General features: G+C 43.0%; 1 protein-coding gene across 2 annotated transcripts in view; it reads right to left on the bottom strand.

The window, feature by feature from the left end:
• Nucleotides 1-15,999, bottom strand: part of slc12a2 (solute carrier family 12 member 2) — a 114,864-nt gene that overhangs the window by 41,839 nt on the left and 57,026 nt on the right. For both annotated transcript variants that reach the window (XM_049738637.1, XM_049738636.2), the window contains exons 5-11: nt 14,548-14,687; nt 13,675-13,785; nt 13,429-13,537; nt 12,841-12,965; nt 5,466-5,550; nt 5,181-5,335; nt 4,986-5,093 (exon numbers count right to left, since the gene is read on the bottom strand). In XM_049738637.1, coding sequence (XP_049594594.1) covers nt 4,986-5,093; nt 5,181-5,335; nt 5,466-5,550; nt 12,841-12,965; nt 13,429-13,537; nt 13,675-13,785; nt 14,548-14,687 — 833 coding nt within the window. The remainder of the gene's footprint in view (nt 1-4,985; nt 5,094-5,180; nt 5,336-5,465; nt 5,551-12,840; nt 12,966-13,428; nt 13,538-13,674; nt 13,786-14,547; nt 14,688-15,999) is intronic.

Here is a 15,999-nt window from a genome sequence, read left to right as displayed (position 1 = left end):
ATCCGGAGAGGGCATTCCACCCTTTTCCGACCGAGCACCATGGACTCGGATTTGGAGGTGCTGAGACTCATTCTGACCGCTTCACACTCGGTGCGAACCGCTCCAGTGAGAGCTGGAGATCACGGCTTGAAGAAGCCAACAGCACCACGTCGTCTGCAAAAAGCTGAGACGCAATGCTGAGGTCCCCAAACCGGACACCTAGAAATTCTGTTCATAAAAGTTATGAACAGAATCGATGACAAAGGGCAGCCTTGGCGGAGTCCAACCCTCACTGGGAACGAATCTGACTTACTGCTGGAAATCCGGACCAAACTCTGGCATCGGTGATACAGGGACCGAACCGCCCTTATCGGTTGGCTCGGCACCCCGTACTCCCGAAGCAGCCTCCACAGAACTTCCCGAGGTACACGGTCGAACGCCTTCTCCAAGTTTACAAAACACATGTGGACTGGTTGAGCAAACTACCATGCCCCTCGAGGATCCTGCCGAGGGTGTAGAGCTGGTCCACTGTTCCACGGGCAGGACGAAAGCCACACTGCCCCTCCTGAATCCGAAGTTCAACCTCCTAACAGACCCTCCTCTCCAGCACCCCTGAATAGACCTTACCAGGGAGGCTGAGGAGAGTCCTCTGTAGTTGGAACACACCCTCCGGTCCCCCTTCTTAAAGAGGGGAACCACCACCCCAGTCTGCCAATCCAGAGGCACCGTCCCTGATGTCCATGCAATGTTGCAGAGGCGTGTCAGCCAAGACAGCCCCACAACATCCAAAGCCTTTAAGAACTCCGGGCATATCTCATCCACCCCTGGGGCCTTGCCCCCGAGGAGTTTTTTAACTGCCTCAGTGACTTCGACCCCAGAGTCTCCAGACCCTCCTTCCACAATGGAAGGCGGGTAGGTGGGATTGAGGAGGTCTTCGAAGTATTCTACTCACCGACTCACGACACCCCGAGTCGAGGTCAGCAGCACGCCATCTCCACTGTAAACAGTGTGACGGTGCACTGCTTCCCCCAACTGAGACGCCGGATGGTGGACCAGAATTTCCTCTAAGCCGTCCGGAAGCCATTCTCCATGGCCTCGCCAAACTCCTCCCACGGCTGGGTTTTTGCCTCGGCAACCGCCGAAGCCGCGTTTTGTTTGGCCATCCGGTACCTGTGGGCTGCTTCCGGAGTCCCACAGGCCAAAACGGCCCGATAGGACTCCTTCAGCTTGACGGAATCCCTTACCGCCGGTGTCCACCAGCGGGTTCGGGCATTGCCGCCACGACAGGCACCGACCACCTTACGGCCAATGCTCCGGTCGGCTGCCTCAACATGGAGGCGTGGAACATGGTCCATTCGGACTCAATGTCCCCCGCCTCCCCCGGGACATGGGAAAAGCTCTGCCGGAGGTGGTTGTTGAAGCTCTTCCTTACAGGGGATTCTGCCAGACGTTCCCAGCAGACCCTCACAGTGCGTTTGGGTCTGCCAGGGGGCCAACCCACAACCAGGTGGTGATCAGTTGACAGCTCCGCCCCTCTCTTCACCCGAGTGTCCAAAACATGCGGCCGCAAATCCAATGACACGACTACCAAGGATGAGAATGGCGAATGTGAAAAAACAATGGAAAAGTAGCGGGGTGGGGGGGAATATATATATATATATATATATATATATATATACACATATATACACATAAACACACACACATACATGTATATATACACATATACATATATATACACATGTACACACCATATTTTTCGGACTATAAGTCGCGTTTTTTTTCAGTTTTTTCAGGAGCGATTTATATGTGAAATTATTCACAAATTTTCAAAATTCAAAAATCCGCGATGAGTGAAGCCACAATAAACGAACCGCGATGTAGCAAGGGATTACTGTAATTTGAACTGCAACTGACAGCAGCGGTGCGGCGCAGCGCACACGCGGCGGTGTTTACATAAAGGAGAAAGGATTCGATCACGGGATTTAATGACTTGGAGTGACAGAGATTGTTTGATAAAATTGTTGTTTATAATTATATGGACCTGCGGAATAATTTGAACTGCAACTGAGGCGAGTCCGACGTCAGCGGCGCGGCGCACACCCGGCATTGTTGACATAAAGGACGATCGATAGATTTGATGATTTGGAGTGACACAGATGGTTTGATAATATTGTTGCTTGTATAATAGTTATTTAATATATAATTTATATATCGTTATATGGGCCTGTGGAATAATTTGAACTGCAACCGACGTCAGCGGCGTGGTGCACACCCGCCCGGCATTGTTTACATCAAGGACGATCGATGGATTTAATGATTCGGCGTGACACAGATGGTTTGATAACATTGTTGCTTATATAATAGTTTTTATATATAATTTATATATCGTTACATGAGCCTGTGGAATAATTTGAACTGCAACCGACATCAGCGTTGCGGCGCGCACCTGGCATTGTTGACATAAAGGACGATCGATGAATTTAATGATTTGGAGTGACACAGATGGTTTGATAAAGGTGTTATTTATGTTATAGTTATTTGGATAACTGTCAATGTTAGTAGGTACCCATCAATTTTTTGTTTATATGTGATAATATGAGGCAATCATACATGGGTTCACAGTCAAAATGGCCCTACGAGAAAACTGTAATATACTGTATTTTTCGGACAATAAATCGCGTTTTTTTCATAGTTTGGGTGGGGGGCGACTTTTACTCAGGAGCGACTTAAATGTGAAATTATTCACAAATTTTCAAAATTCTAAAATCCGCGATGTAGTGAAACTGCGATAAACGAACCGCGATGTAGCAAGGGATTACTGTAATCTGATCTGCAACTGCGGCGCGGCGCATATGCGGCGGTGTTTTACATGAAGGACAAAGGATTCGATCACGGGATTTAATGACTTAGAGTGACACAGATGGTTTGATAAAATTGTTGTTTATAATTATATGGGCCTGTGGAATATTTTGAAGTGCAACTGCCGTCAGCGGCGCGCACCCGGCATTGTTGACATAAAGGACGATCGATGGATTTAATGATTTGGAGTGACACAGATGGTTTGATAATATTATTGCTTATATAATAGTTATTTGATATATAATTTATATATCGTTATATGGGCCTGTGGAATAATTTGAAATGCAACCGCGGTCAGCGGCGCGGCGCGCATGCGGTATTGTTGACATAAAGGACGATCAATGGATTTAATGATTTGGAGTGACAGATGGTTTGATAATGATATTGCTTATATCATAGTTATTTGATATCTAATTTATATATCGTTATATGAGCCTGTGGAATGATTTGAAGTGCATCCACCGTCAGCAGTGCGCACCCGGCATTGTTGACATAAAGGACGATCGATGGATTTAATGATTTGGAGTGACACAGATGGTTTGATAAAGGTGTTATGTTATAGTTATTTGGATAACTGTCAATGTTACGTCAGGCCCGTTCTCAGCTCTTCGTTTGTGTTTATGTCACGTTAGCATACGGTATCGTTTAGGCTGTTGTTGCTCGTTCATGTCTGTTCTTGGTGTTGGATTTTGTTGAATAAATTTCCCCCAAAATGCGACTTGTATTCTGGTTGCACTTATGTTTTTTTTCACTTTATTGTGCATTTTATGGCTAATGCGACGTATATTCCGATGCGACTTTTAGTCCGAAAAATACAGTATACATATATGCCGTCTCGCCAGGCGAGGGAATGCACGCGAGTTGCCGAGGCTAACGTTGCTGGCCGGCCGCACCCCCCCATATATGAAAAAATAATATTCTCAACGGATTTACACGATTTACGAAAATACTTTCGACAGAAAAAAACGGAAATCCGCGGAAAATTCTCATCCCTGGACTACAAAGTTGATCATCGAACTGCGGCCTAGGGTGTCCAGGTGCCAAGTGCACACATGGACACCCTTATGTTTGAACATGATGTTCATTATTGACAATCCGTGTCGAACACAGAAATCCAACAATCGGACAGGTTCAGATCGGGGGGCCGTTCCTCCCAGTCACGCCCTTCCAGGTCTCACTGTCATTGCCCACGTGAGCATTGAAGTCACCCAGTAGAACAATGGAGTCCCCAGAAGGAGCACTCTCCAGCTCTTCCTCCAGGGACCCCAAGAAGGGTGGGTACTCTGAGCTGCTGTTTGGTGCATAGACACAAACAACAGTCAGGACCCGTCCCCCCACCCGAAGGCGGAGGGAGGCTACCTTCTCGTTCACCGGGGTGAACCCCAATGTGCAGGCGCCCAGCTGGGGGGCAATAAGTATACCCACACCTGCTCGACGCCTCTCACCGTGGGTAACTCCAGAGTGGAAGAGAGTCCAGATCTTCTCGAGAGGGCTAGGACCGGAACCCAAACTGTATGTGGAGGCAAGTCCGACTATATCTAGTTGGAACCTTTCTGCCTCACACACCAGCTCGGGCCCCTTTCCAGCCAGAGAGGTGACATTCCATGTCCCAAGTGCCAGAGAGGTGATATTCCATGTCCCAAGTGCCAGCTTCTGCAGCCGGGGATCGGACCGCCAAGGTCCCCGCTTTTGGCCGCCACCCAGCTCGCTTTGCACCCGACCCCTTTGGCCCCTCCCACAGGTGGTGAGCCCATGGGAAGGGGGACCCACGTTTCATTTTCGGGCTGTGCCCGGCCGGGCCCCATGGGCGAAGGCCCGGCCACCAGGCGCTAGCTTTCGAGCCCCACCTCCAGGCCTGGCTCCAGATTGGGGCCCCGGTGACCCGCATCCGGGCGAGGGAAAACTAGGTGTATATATATGTTATCCACCATATGAGGTCTTCTGAGCCGTGCTTTGTCTGGCCCCTCACCTATTCATTCTCCTAAGTAATGATGTCATGGGTGCAGAAATGAGAGCGCGACATACCACCCCTGACGTACCGCCATTCATGGTTAAGGTGCCTTTGAGTAAGGTGCTCAAATCTACCAAGGTGTGAGGCATATGTTCAATTAGTGAAAGTCTTACCTATTTTAAGCTGGTCTCACCTGAAATACTTTGGGTGCACTGACCAACGATGCTAGTGCTGAGGACAGGGTGGCAGAGAAAATTCCTGCTGTAATGATAGGTCCAAAACCCGAAACCATGCTCATAACCTGTACAAACAACGAAAACATGTTTGCTATTTACACCTAATAGAGTAAGCGTAAAAGACAGAGTAAAGATTGGAAAACTCAACATACCTGATAATCATGGTGTAGACCATAGCGACAGCTATCTTTGTCTCTCTTACAAGCAGAAAAGTCATAGCCAAATTTGCAAGAAGCATCTGTGCAATTCATTAGGAACTGAGAGGTGACTGTGTCATTTCCACTGGCATCTCTCACAATACAGGAACCTGGGATGGCAAGTGTCAAATGCTCATAAAGGACTCAAACAATGGGATATTCTTGAGAAAAAACTAATTAGAACTATATTTATGTAAATATAAACACGTATAAGGACATACAAAGAACTAAGTACGCTACCTGTAGAAACAGCAACTCCCAGATAAACTATTCCAGTGATTAATATGGCAAGCATTGTTCCCCTGGGTATGGCCAGTTGTGGGTCCTGCAGGCATCCATGAAAATAAAATACATGAACATTCCAATTACAGAGACAAAGAAAATATCAGCCATCGAACCATGCAGAAGGATGTCTGTCACTCCAAAATTGCCATCATTTTAAAAGCAACTATATGACATTTCTAGACAAATTGCATGTAGAGGCGAAGAAGTTCAATAAAACTCGGGGAATGCTATGGAATGATATCAAATGATACAATTACTGGGAATGAGCTGAAAATGTTGAGAAAAACGGTAAACGAAAAATAATGAATTTTTCGGACTAAAAGTCGCTCCGGAGTACAAGTCGCATCAGCCATAAAATGCACAATAAAGAGCAAAAAAACACTATAAAAGTTGCATCGGAGTTTAAGTCGCATTTTGGGGGAGATTTATTTGACCAAATCCTACACCAAGAACAGACATGAACCAGCAACAACAGGCTAAACGATACGGTATACTAACGTGACATAAACACAAACGAAGAGCTGAGAACAGGCCTGACGTAACATTGACAGTTATCCAAATAACTATAACATAAATAACACCTTTATCAAACCATCTGTGTCACTCCAAACCATTAAATCCATCGATCGTCCTTTATGTCAACAATGCCGGGTGCGCGCCGCTGACGGCGACTGAACTTCAAATCATTCCACAGGCCATCCCCTTGTGATTTTGATCCATCCCCTGGGGGAGAGGGGAGCAGTGAGCAGCAGCGGTGCCGCGCTCGGGAATCATTTGGTGATCTAACACCCCAATTCCAACCCTCAATGCTGAGTGCCAAGCAGGGAGGCAATGGGTCCCATTTATATAGTCTTTGGTATGACCAGGCCGGGGTTTGAACCAACAACCTTCCAGTCTCAGGGTGGACACTCTACCACTAGGACACTGAGCTGGTATATATATCTAGCTATATCTAGTCTGACATCAGCGGCGCACCTACTTCCGGAGTCAACAGCTGTGTTTTTTTTAAGTGACACAAGACGAAGATTCTGATGGATTTAATTATTTGGAGTGACACGGATGGTTCGATAGAATTGTTTATATTACTGACGTTAGACTAGATATATATATACCAGCTCAGTGGCCTAGTGGTAGAGTGTCCGCCCTTGTGGGTTCAAACCCCGGCCGGGTCATACCAAAGACTATAAAAATGGGACCTATTGCCTCCCTGCTTGGCACTCAGCATTAAGGGTTGGAATGGGGGGTTAGATCACCAAATGATTCCCGAGCGTGGCACCGCTGCTGCTCACTGCTCCCCTCTCCCCCAGGGGATGAATCAAAATCATACTGGGATGGGTTAAATGCAGAGGAAAAATTTCACCACACCCAGATGTGTGTGTGATGATCATTGGGACTTTAACTTAACTTTAACTTATAGCAAATAAATGTAATATAGACAACAATTTTATCGAACCATCCGTGTCACTCCAAATCATTAAATCCATCGGATTCTTCGTCTTGTGTCACTTAACAAAAATAGTAAAACACAGCTGTTGACGACGGAAGTATGTGCGCCGCTGACGTCAGACGAGATCAGGGGTCACCAACACGGTGCCCGCGGGCACCAGGTCGCCCGTGAGGACCGCATGAGTCGCGCGCAGGACTGTTCTAAAATTGGCTCAAATAGATGCACTTGTCAGTGAGCTGTATCTATTTATTTTACAGTCAAACCTCGGTTTTCGAACGTCCTGGTTCTCGAACAAATCAGAAGTCGAACAGAAAATTCGAGATTTTTTTGCTTCGGTTGTCGAACAAAATTCGGAGGTCGAACTTCGCGAGATGAGCCGAGAAGACCCGAGAAAATCCGACCGCACGGCCCGGATGCTGACTGACTCCATTGTTATTGTATTTTCGTTACTTTGAGGCTTGTATTAACCCCTAATCATGCCTGCAGAGAAAGCAAGTGGGAGCAGTAAAGCCATCCTAAAACACAAAGACGCTCTTAAAGCAATGCGACAGTAAGCGCCCGGCGTGCTGCATGTGCACGATCGGACCAAATTAAGCTTCCTGCGCACTGAGGTACACTTACATTTTGGAAAGTACATCAGGACTTTCGCAACGGCTCTGTCACAATAATGCGATCAGTGCGGTGCAGTTGCGCGGTCGGCGACGCGCTACTGTTACGCGTTCGGCGGTGCGCTGCGGTTGCGCGATAGGACAAAATTAAGCTCCCTTCGCACTTAGTCCAGTTAAATTGTGGAAAGTACATCTGGACTTTAAAAAATATTGTCTAAATTTCAGCGACGGCTCTGTCACAATAATGCGACCAGTGCGGTGCAGTTGCGTGTTGGGCAACGCACTACGGTTGTGCGTTTGGCGACGCGCTACGGTTGCGCGTTTGGCGGTGCGCTGCAGTTGCGCGATCGGACAAATATGCGCAAATGAAAAAATGCTTAAAAAAGGCGGGGGTTTTTTTTGTCTTGAAATGGATTAAAAATATTTCCATTATTTGTAATGGGAAAAATAAATTCGGAATTCGACCGATTCCCTTCTCGAACCGCCTTCTGGAACGGATTGTGGTCAAAAAACAAGGTTTGACTGTATTTTTGCTATTCTTGTTAAAATTACACTTACATGTGAACTGGAAATGACAATAATAACATAGTGAAAGCCAAATTGAGCAAATTGGCTATTTCAGAAGTGTGTCAAACTGGTAGCCCTTTGCCTTAATCAGTACCCAGGAAGTAGCTCTCGGTTTAAGAAAGGTTGGTGATCCCTGGACTAGATATATTAAATAAATGTATTATAAACAACAATTTTAACGAACTATCCGTGTCACTCCAAATCATTAAATCCATCGGAATATTCATCCTCCGTGTCAATGAAAAAAAAAAGAAAAAAAGCTTTTGACGCCGGACCTACGTGCGCCGCTGACGTCAGCTTTGACGTTAGTTGCGGCTCCAATTATTCCACAGATCTACGTATATAACTAGATTGTAGCGTTACCAAAGTACCAGGCAAGACGTGGGTTTGGTAACCGGCTTGTTATTTCACTAAACAAGAGCTCAACATATGTGTGTGTGCTCCAAGCAAGCGACCTGGATCACTTCCCCCCGCTGCCTTCACGACCTCGCTAGACAATCGGAAACTGCTGAAGTCTAACAACATACACGTTGCTACTCTAAGTAAACTATGTATCAAACCCTAAACGAGAGCTCGGACACCTGCGGAGGAAACTCATTTCGGCCGCTTGTATCCGGGATCTTGTTCTTTCGGTCCCGACCATAGGTGAGGGTCGGAGCGTAGATCGACCGGCTTTGCCTTTTGGCTCAGCTCTCTCTTCACCACGACAGACCAGTACAGAGTCTTCATTACAGCCGACGCTGCACCGACCTCACACTCCATCCTGCCCTCACTCGTGAACAAGACCCCAAGATACTTGAACTCCTCTGCTTGGGGCAGGATCTCATTCTCGGGAGGGCATTCCACCCTTTTCCGACTGAGGACCATGGACTCAAATTTGGAAGTGAGAAACGATAGGAGAGAAAAACAGTAAGCGAAAAGAACTGTAGGCGCGAAAAACAATAAGCATGAAAAACGACAAGCACGAAAAACGGTAAATGCGAAAAACAGTAAGTCCAAAAAACAATAAGCGCAAAAAACAGTAAGCACGAAAATGGTAAATGCGAAAAACATTAGGGGCAAAAAAACGGTAGGCATGAAAAATGGTAACCGTGAAAAACGATAAGCACGAAAAACAATAAGCGCGAAAAACGGTAAGCGTGAAAAACAGCATGAATAACGGTAAATGTTGAATGTGCCAATAAGAATAAATGGGGAAATTTTCGCCGTAAATTTGCGAATTTTACAAAAACGGAAGCAGCCGTCACGTGAATATTTGGAATATGTGAAAGTTTGAATGAGGTGAATCGGTTGAACAATGTGTAACAAGTTGAGCGTCAAAAAATTGGAAGGCTACAGAAATATCGTATGCAAGAAGAATGGTAAGCGAGAAAAAAATAAGCAAGAAAAATGGTAAGCGTAAAAACAGTAGGCGAGAAAAACGGTAAACCAGAAAAACGGTAGGCAAGAGAAACGGTAAGCCAGAAAAACAGTAAGCGAAAAACTGTAGGTGAGAAAAATGGTAGGCATGAAAAACGGTAAGGCGAAAAACGATAAGGGAGAAAAAGTGTAAGAGAGAAAAAAGCCTAGATGAACATTTTACAGTTGGAACGGCTTAAATTGGTCAAGAATGTAGAGATTAGAAGCAAAAAACAAAATTTGCATAATTTTTAAATTTCAAAATTTGGTCTATTTGATAATTGAGATGTTTTGGTATGGGTAGGCATAAGATGAATAGTTTAAAGATGGAACTGGTTGAATTGGTCAGAAATGTAGAAATTAGTAGGGAAAAACGGACATTTGCAAATTGTTCATGAGAAAAGGTGACATTTTTTAACTTGGCAATTTTGGGAATGTTGGAAATCCTCCCCAATGTGATTTGAATGTGCTGAATGATGTGAATTTCAAACTGGAACGATGTCAATGTGAAATGTTCAATGTGCCATTAAGAATGAATGGGGAAAATTTTGCCAAAAATTTACCAATTTTCCGAAAAGTTTTGGAATGAAAGAAATGCAAGCTCCCCTCGTGTGAATATTTCGAATATGTTGAAATTTGAATGGGGTAAATCAGATGAGTTATGTGGAAGTAGTCGCGTGTCAAAAAAGGGTGAGGAATAAAAGAGAAGATATAGAATTTGCAATTTCTAGAGAAATTGCGTGTGAAGGCAAAGATAAATAATAATACTGAATAAATATTTGGGGAATGCTACAGAATGATGTTGAAAGTTGGAAAGGGTTGAATCGGTCAAATAATGTAGGAATTAGAAGGGAAAAACGAAATTTTGTATAATTTGACTTGAATTTTAAAGTTGAAAGTTTTGAATTTTTGGTAAGTGAGAAGTTGTGGAATATGTAGGCATAAGTTGCAGAGTTAAACATTGAAACGTGTTGAATCGGTGGCAAAATGGAGGGATTAGAAGGGAAAATGATATTTATGGCACTTCTGATTTGTTTGGGGGCACTTCCGGTTCAAATAAGGGTATTTTCGGTTTATTTGGGGCATTTCCGCTTTGTTTGGGGCCACTTCCGGTTCAAATTAAGTCGCTTCCGGTGAATTTAGGTCACTTTCAGTTTATTTGAGGCACTTTCGGTTTATTTAGGTCACTTCTGGTTTGATTTGGGGCACTCCCAGTTCACTTCCTTTTAAAATTGGGGTACTTCCGGTTTGGGGAACGCTACAGAATGATGTTGAAAGTTGGAAAGTGTTAAATCGGTCAAATAATGTAGGAATTAGAAGAGAAAAAACAAATTTTGTATACTTTGACGTGAATTTTGAAGCTGAAAGTTTTGAATTTTTGGTAAGTGAGAAGTTGTGGAATAGGTAGGAATACGCTGCAGAGTTAAACGTTGAAACAGGTTGAATCGATGGCAAAACGGAGGAATTAGAAGGGAAAACGATATTTATGAAACTTCTGGTTCAATTATGGGTAAATTTGGTTTATTTGGGGCACTTCCAGTTTAAATGAAGTCACTTCTGGTTAATTAAGGCCACTTCCGGTTTGTTTGGGGCACTTCCAGTTTAATTTAGGTCACTTCTGGTTTGATTTGGGGCACTTCCAGTTCACTTCCTTTTAAAATTGCGGCACTTCCGGTTCACTTCCTGTTCATGTTGGGGCACTTCCTGTTCATTTTGGGGCACATCCTGTTTGTTTAGGGGCACTTCTGGTTCACTTCGTGTTCATTCTAGGGCACTTCTGGGTCACTCCAAGATGTCCGCCACACTGTGGAAGTGGGGGTGAAGGGGTGAATTGAAAACAATCAAAACAATCAGAGGACTGGACGTAACACGGAGAGGAGTACATACCTCCTCCGCCATTGGTAAATAAATACTATCGTTTGTGCAAATCTGTAAAGTTGTTTTGTGTGGCGTCCGCCACACAGAGACGTAATATACAGGCACCTGATGAACCAATCAGTGGATCGGGGCGGACGTAACGTGTAGAGGAGTACCTACCTCCGCCGCCATTGGTAAATAAGTGTGTATTCAGACCTGACTGTTTTGTCCGCTTTAAAAAGACCAGGGTGCGATTAGAAGGCTTTAGAATTGTGCAGGTGTGAGTCCTCGCAAATGAATCCTGGTGTGGATTAAAGAAACGGACCGAGACCCACTTTTTGAAGTCGTCTCGGTTCGCTTCCAAACGAACTCTGGTGCGGTTTGCTTCAGGTGTGAATACAAACAGCGAAGATCCGCACCAACAGTACAAATATGGAGAGCAGGAACGCAGCGCATAGGACTCGCATGTTTTCCTCCATTTCCGGGTCTGTGCTCTGTGTGCCGCCCTGGTCATTGCTGTCCAATGGGAGCACAGCGTGGATGTGTATACTTCATTTGCTTAAGTGTACAGTCCAAATAGGAAATACCAAACGGAAAAAATTAAGTCTGCTTTTGGTTCGGACCAAACAAGCGGACTAAAGGACTTTTCTGGTCTGAATACACCCTTAATACTATCGTTTGTGCAAAGTACATACCTCTGCCGCCATTGATAAATAAATACCACAGTTTGTGCAAATCTGTAAAGTTGTTTTTTGTGGCGTTTCCTACGTACGTACCTCCGCCGCCATTGATAAATAAAGACTATCGTTTGTGCAAAGGAAACAGTATTAGGACCCTCTAAAATGGCATAGACAAAGAGACATGCTTACAAGGCACAATTAGAGCTTTCTGGACAGCCAGGATCATAGCAGAAGAGCAACGTGACAACGACAAGACAATGACGAGGGAACTTGGCATGTTTAATGGCGAACTTGCCCAACTGTTTAATTTGGATACAGACGATGAGGACGTGGACGGATTTGCATATGAATATCGATTAACAATAATGTGAGTACAGTAGACAGTATATGGTTAAACATGTAGTCTCGTTGTCTTGCTCCTGTGACGTTTTTTGTTTACCTTAAGTCATAGCATGCATGCGCCCTATAATGCGGTCTGCCCTATGTGTGGGTTAAATACAAAATAGACCCCGGAATTGAGTCTGCACTTTTTAACTCGAAGCGCCTTATTGTGCGGAAAATACGCTGAGGGCGAAGGCCTAATTAAAAGCAAACTCACTGTTTTGCTGTTGTTCCCCTTTTTCTTTTTTGTATACCGTATGATTTAGCATGCAGGCGCCCAATAATGCAGTGTGCTGTATGTGTGGGCCCCTGTTATTGAGTCTGTGCAGGAAGCGCCTTATGATGCAAAAAATACAGTACTCATTAACAAAATGTGGAAACTGTTAACTTACTGCAAGGTCTCCAGAAATGTTGGCGCCGGCTAAAATACCAGTAGCTGCAGGGAAAAAGATTGCAAAAACAGAAAAGAAAGTTTCTTTCCTGAAGTCAGGACCCATGTTTTCCCACATGATAGAACCTAAGAAAACACAAACAAGACTCTTGTTACAAAATCCTAAAATTGTATGTGCTCAGTTACAGACATAATTAACATGTCCATCACAGAATCATGAATCAGCAGTGGGGCCCAGCAACAAGTGGACAATCAGCCCCTCATATCACAGTAGATTGACAATAGGGGTAATACTGACCTTGTAAAAAACTCAATCTCTGTACATAGAGCAGGGGTTTCAAACTCCAGTCCTCGAGGGTCGCATTCCTACATGTTTTCCAAGTTTCCCTCGTTAAACACACCTGATTCAAATGATCAGTTCATCCTCACATTCTGCAGGAGCCTGATAATTGAATCAGGTGTGTTTAACGAGGGAAACTTGGAAAACATGAAGGAATGCGGCCCTCGAGGACTGGAGTTTGAGACCCCTGACAGAGTATATTTCACCATTTGTCTGTCAGTAGTTTCATACAAAAATAAAATGTCATACCATCATAGCCAAAGAAGCCGAGAGATTTCTTTGACTGAACAGTAATAAAAGTTCCAATGAAGTAGTTGATGATTGCAGTGATGAGTACAAACAGCAAGAAGATCTGGGCCTAAAAGGAGGAAAATCAACAATTACATTTGTTTAAAAAACATTTTTTTTTGTTAAAATGTAAACCATATCTCTTAAGGGTCTACAGAGTTATTGTAGTCTTTCCAAGTACAAAATATTGTACAAGACTTATCATACCTTTGCCTCCCATTCCATGCCTGCAACAGATATGCCCAGGAGAAGGATAACAGTAATGGTACCTATAATTCTGATATCATTGATTTCATCCGTCATGAGGGCATCCACACCCTAAAAGATGAGAAAAATTAAAATGTATATATTCGTTTCTTCATTTATTTATTGTTTTCCTTTCCATGTCTGCATAACTGAGTCACTTGTGGGCAACCCATTTGAAAATCCATTAATTTCACTGATACTGGCGAACTATTAGCAGTTGGTATCATTCAAACAGTAATGCAACATTGTATATGGATTTCTAACATTTTGCTTCGATGTGGTGCTGCGTGGATACAGTGTGGGTATGTGATCGCCAGGCTCAGTATCATTTGTCTGCTCATTCATTTTTCTTTTTGACCAAGAAGAATAAAAAGGTTTTTTATTGAAAATAATTGAAATTCAATTATTCTTTCAATTTAAATTACGACATTGTTTGTCGATTCAATTAAACTTTTCTTGTGCTGGTAAATTTTAAAGTACCAAAAGTGGAGTCATCACCCAGTTCCCGTTGAGTTATGTGACATTACTGGACCTCAACTTGGATTTAGGAAAACTAAGCAACTTGCCTAGTTTCATACACAGTACTGCAAGTTTTGATTAAACACTAGTCAACACAGTCATTCCCAGAACATTAGATAGTGTTTACAGATACATTATATGAGATCTTCTGAGTATCCATTGATGTAGGATACTTATGGATGCAATTAATTACTTGTGCATTAATAGGTTAAAACTGTAATTTCTCTGTGTTTGATGTTTGCAGAAGTGATGGAAATGTTTTCCTGTCTGTTTCTCTCATCAACCTTGAAAAACATCAACAGCAAATGGGCTTACAGCAAGCAGTTCCACAACTGTCTCAGCAAATCCCACCACATACATGGCCACAGCCACAGCATTGGCAAAGGCAAAAATTAGACCAATAGAACCTCCAAATTCTGGGCCCAGACTCCTTGAAATCAAGTAGTATGCTCCGCCTAGAAATGTAAGAAACATATCAAAGTCAGACACGGTCATAGTCAACGCTTAAAAAAGGGAAATGGGACCAAATTCGAGGGATCTGAGGTGAATAACCCCCCTTGCAGACACTGCCATGACAATTGAGGGCACCTTCCTGCAGCTCTTCATTTTGAATGTGGACATCTACTTTTTCTTTGGATGTTTTATATTGTGTGTTCAATGTTGCCCACTCTGCACCCATTGCCACTTAATCATCCCAGAAGGGGGATCCTACCATCTTTGGTCCTTTCTCAACGTTTCTCATTTTTCCCAAGTTGGGGTTTTGTGAGTTTTTCCTTGCCCCCTTGGGAATTAAGATCAAGGGATGTTGAGAATAACTGTCAACTTTGCCCATGTGAAGCCCTTTGAGACTTGTCTGTGATGAAGGGCTATATAAATAAACTTGACTTGTTTGCATATACATATACATCTATATCTATATATATATATATATATATATATATATATATATATATATATATATATATATATATATATATATATATACACACACATATATATATATACATATATATATATATACATACATATATATATATACATACATATATATATATATATACATATATACATATACATATATATACATATATACATATACACATATACACATATATATATATATATATATACCGTATTTGCCGGTGTATAAGTCGACTCGGTGTATAAGTCGACCCCCTAAAATTCGACGGAAATTTACGATTTTATGATATATCCTTTGTATAAGTCGAGCTCAACTGTTGCATTATATTAAACTTCAAAATTCAATCAGAAATATGCGAAATTTATTGACGAAATGTGTTCAAATTCGCGAGTTTGTAGCGAGCGATCTATACGCCATTTTAAATATTATTTACTTCATGACTGGTAGAGGACCCGAGCTTGAAGGGAAAAAGAGACCACCCACGGGGGGTGAGGAAAAGTTTTTTTTTTATATATATATATACATATATACACATACATACATACATACATACATACATACATACATATATATACATATATATGTATATATATATGTATATATATATATATACATATGTATATATGTATATATGTATACATATATATATATATATAAAAACTTTTCCTCACCCCCCGTGGGTGGTCTCTTTTTCCCTTCAAGCTCGGGTCCTCTACCAGAGGCCTGGGAGCTTGAGGGTTCTACGCAGTATCTTTGCTGTTCCTAGTACTGCACTTTTCTGGACTGAGATGTCAGATGTTTTTCCTGGGATCTGTTTCAGCCACTCCTCCAGTTTGGGGGTTACT

The sequence above is a fragment of the Syngnathus scovelli genome, chromosome 13 (genome assembly GCF_024217435.2).
Source record: "Syngnathus scovelli strain Florida chromosome 13, RoL_Ssco_1.2, whole genome shotgun sequence".
In the NCBI taxonomy this organism is placed as follows: Eukaryota; Metazoa; Chordata; class Actinopteri; order Syngnathiformes; family Syngnathidae; genus Syngnathus; species Syngnathus scovelli.
This window is presented reverse-complemented; position numbering and strand designations above follow the sequence as displayed.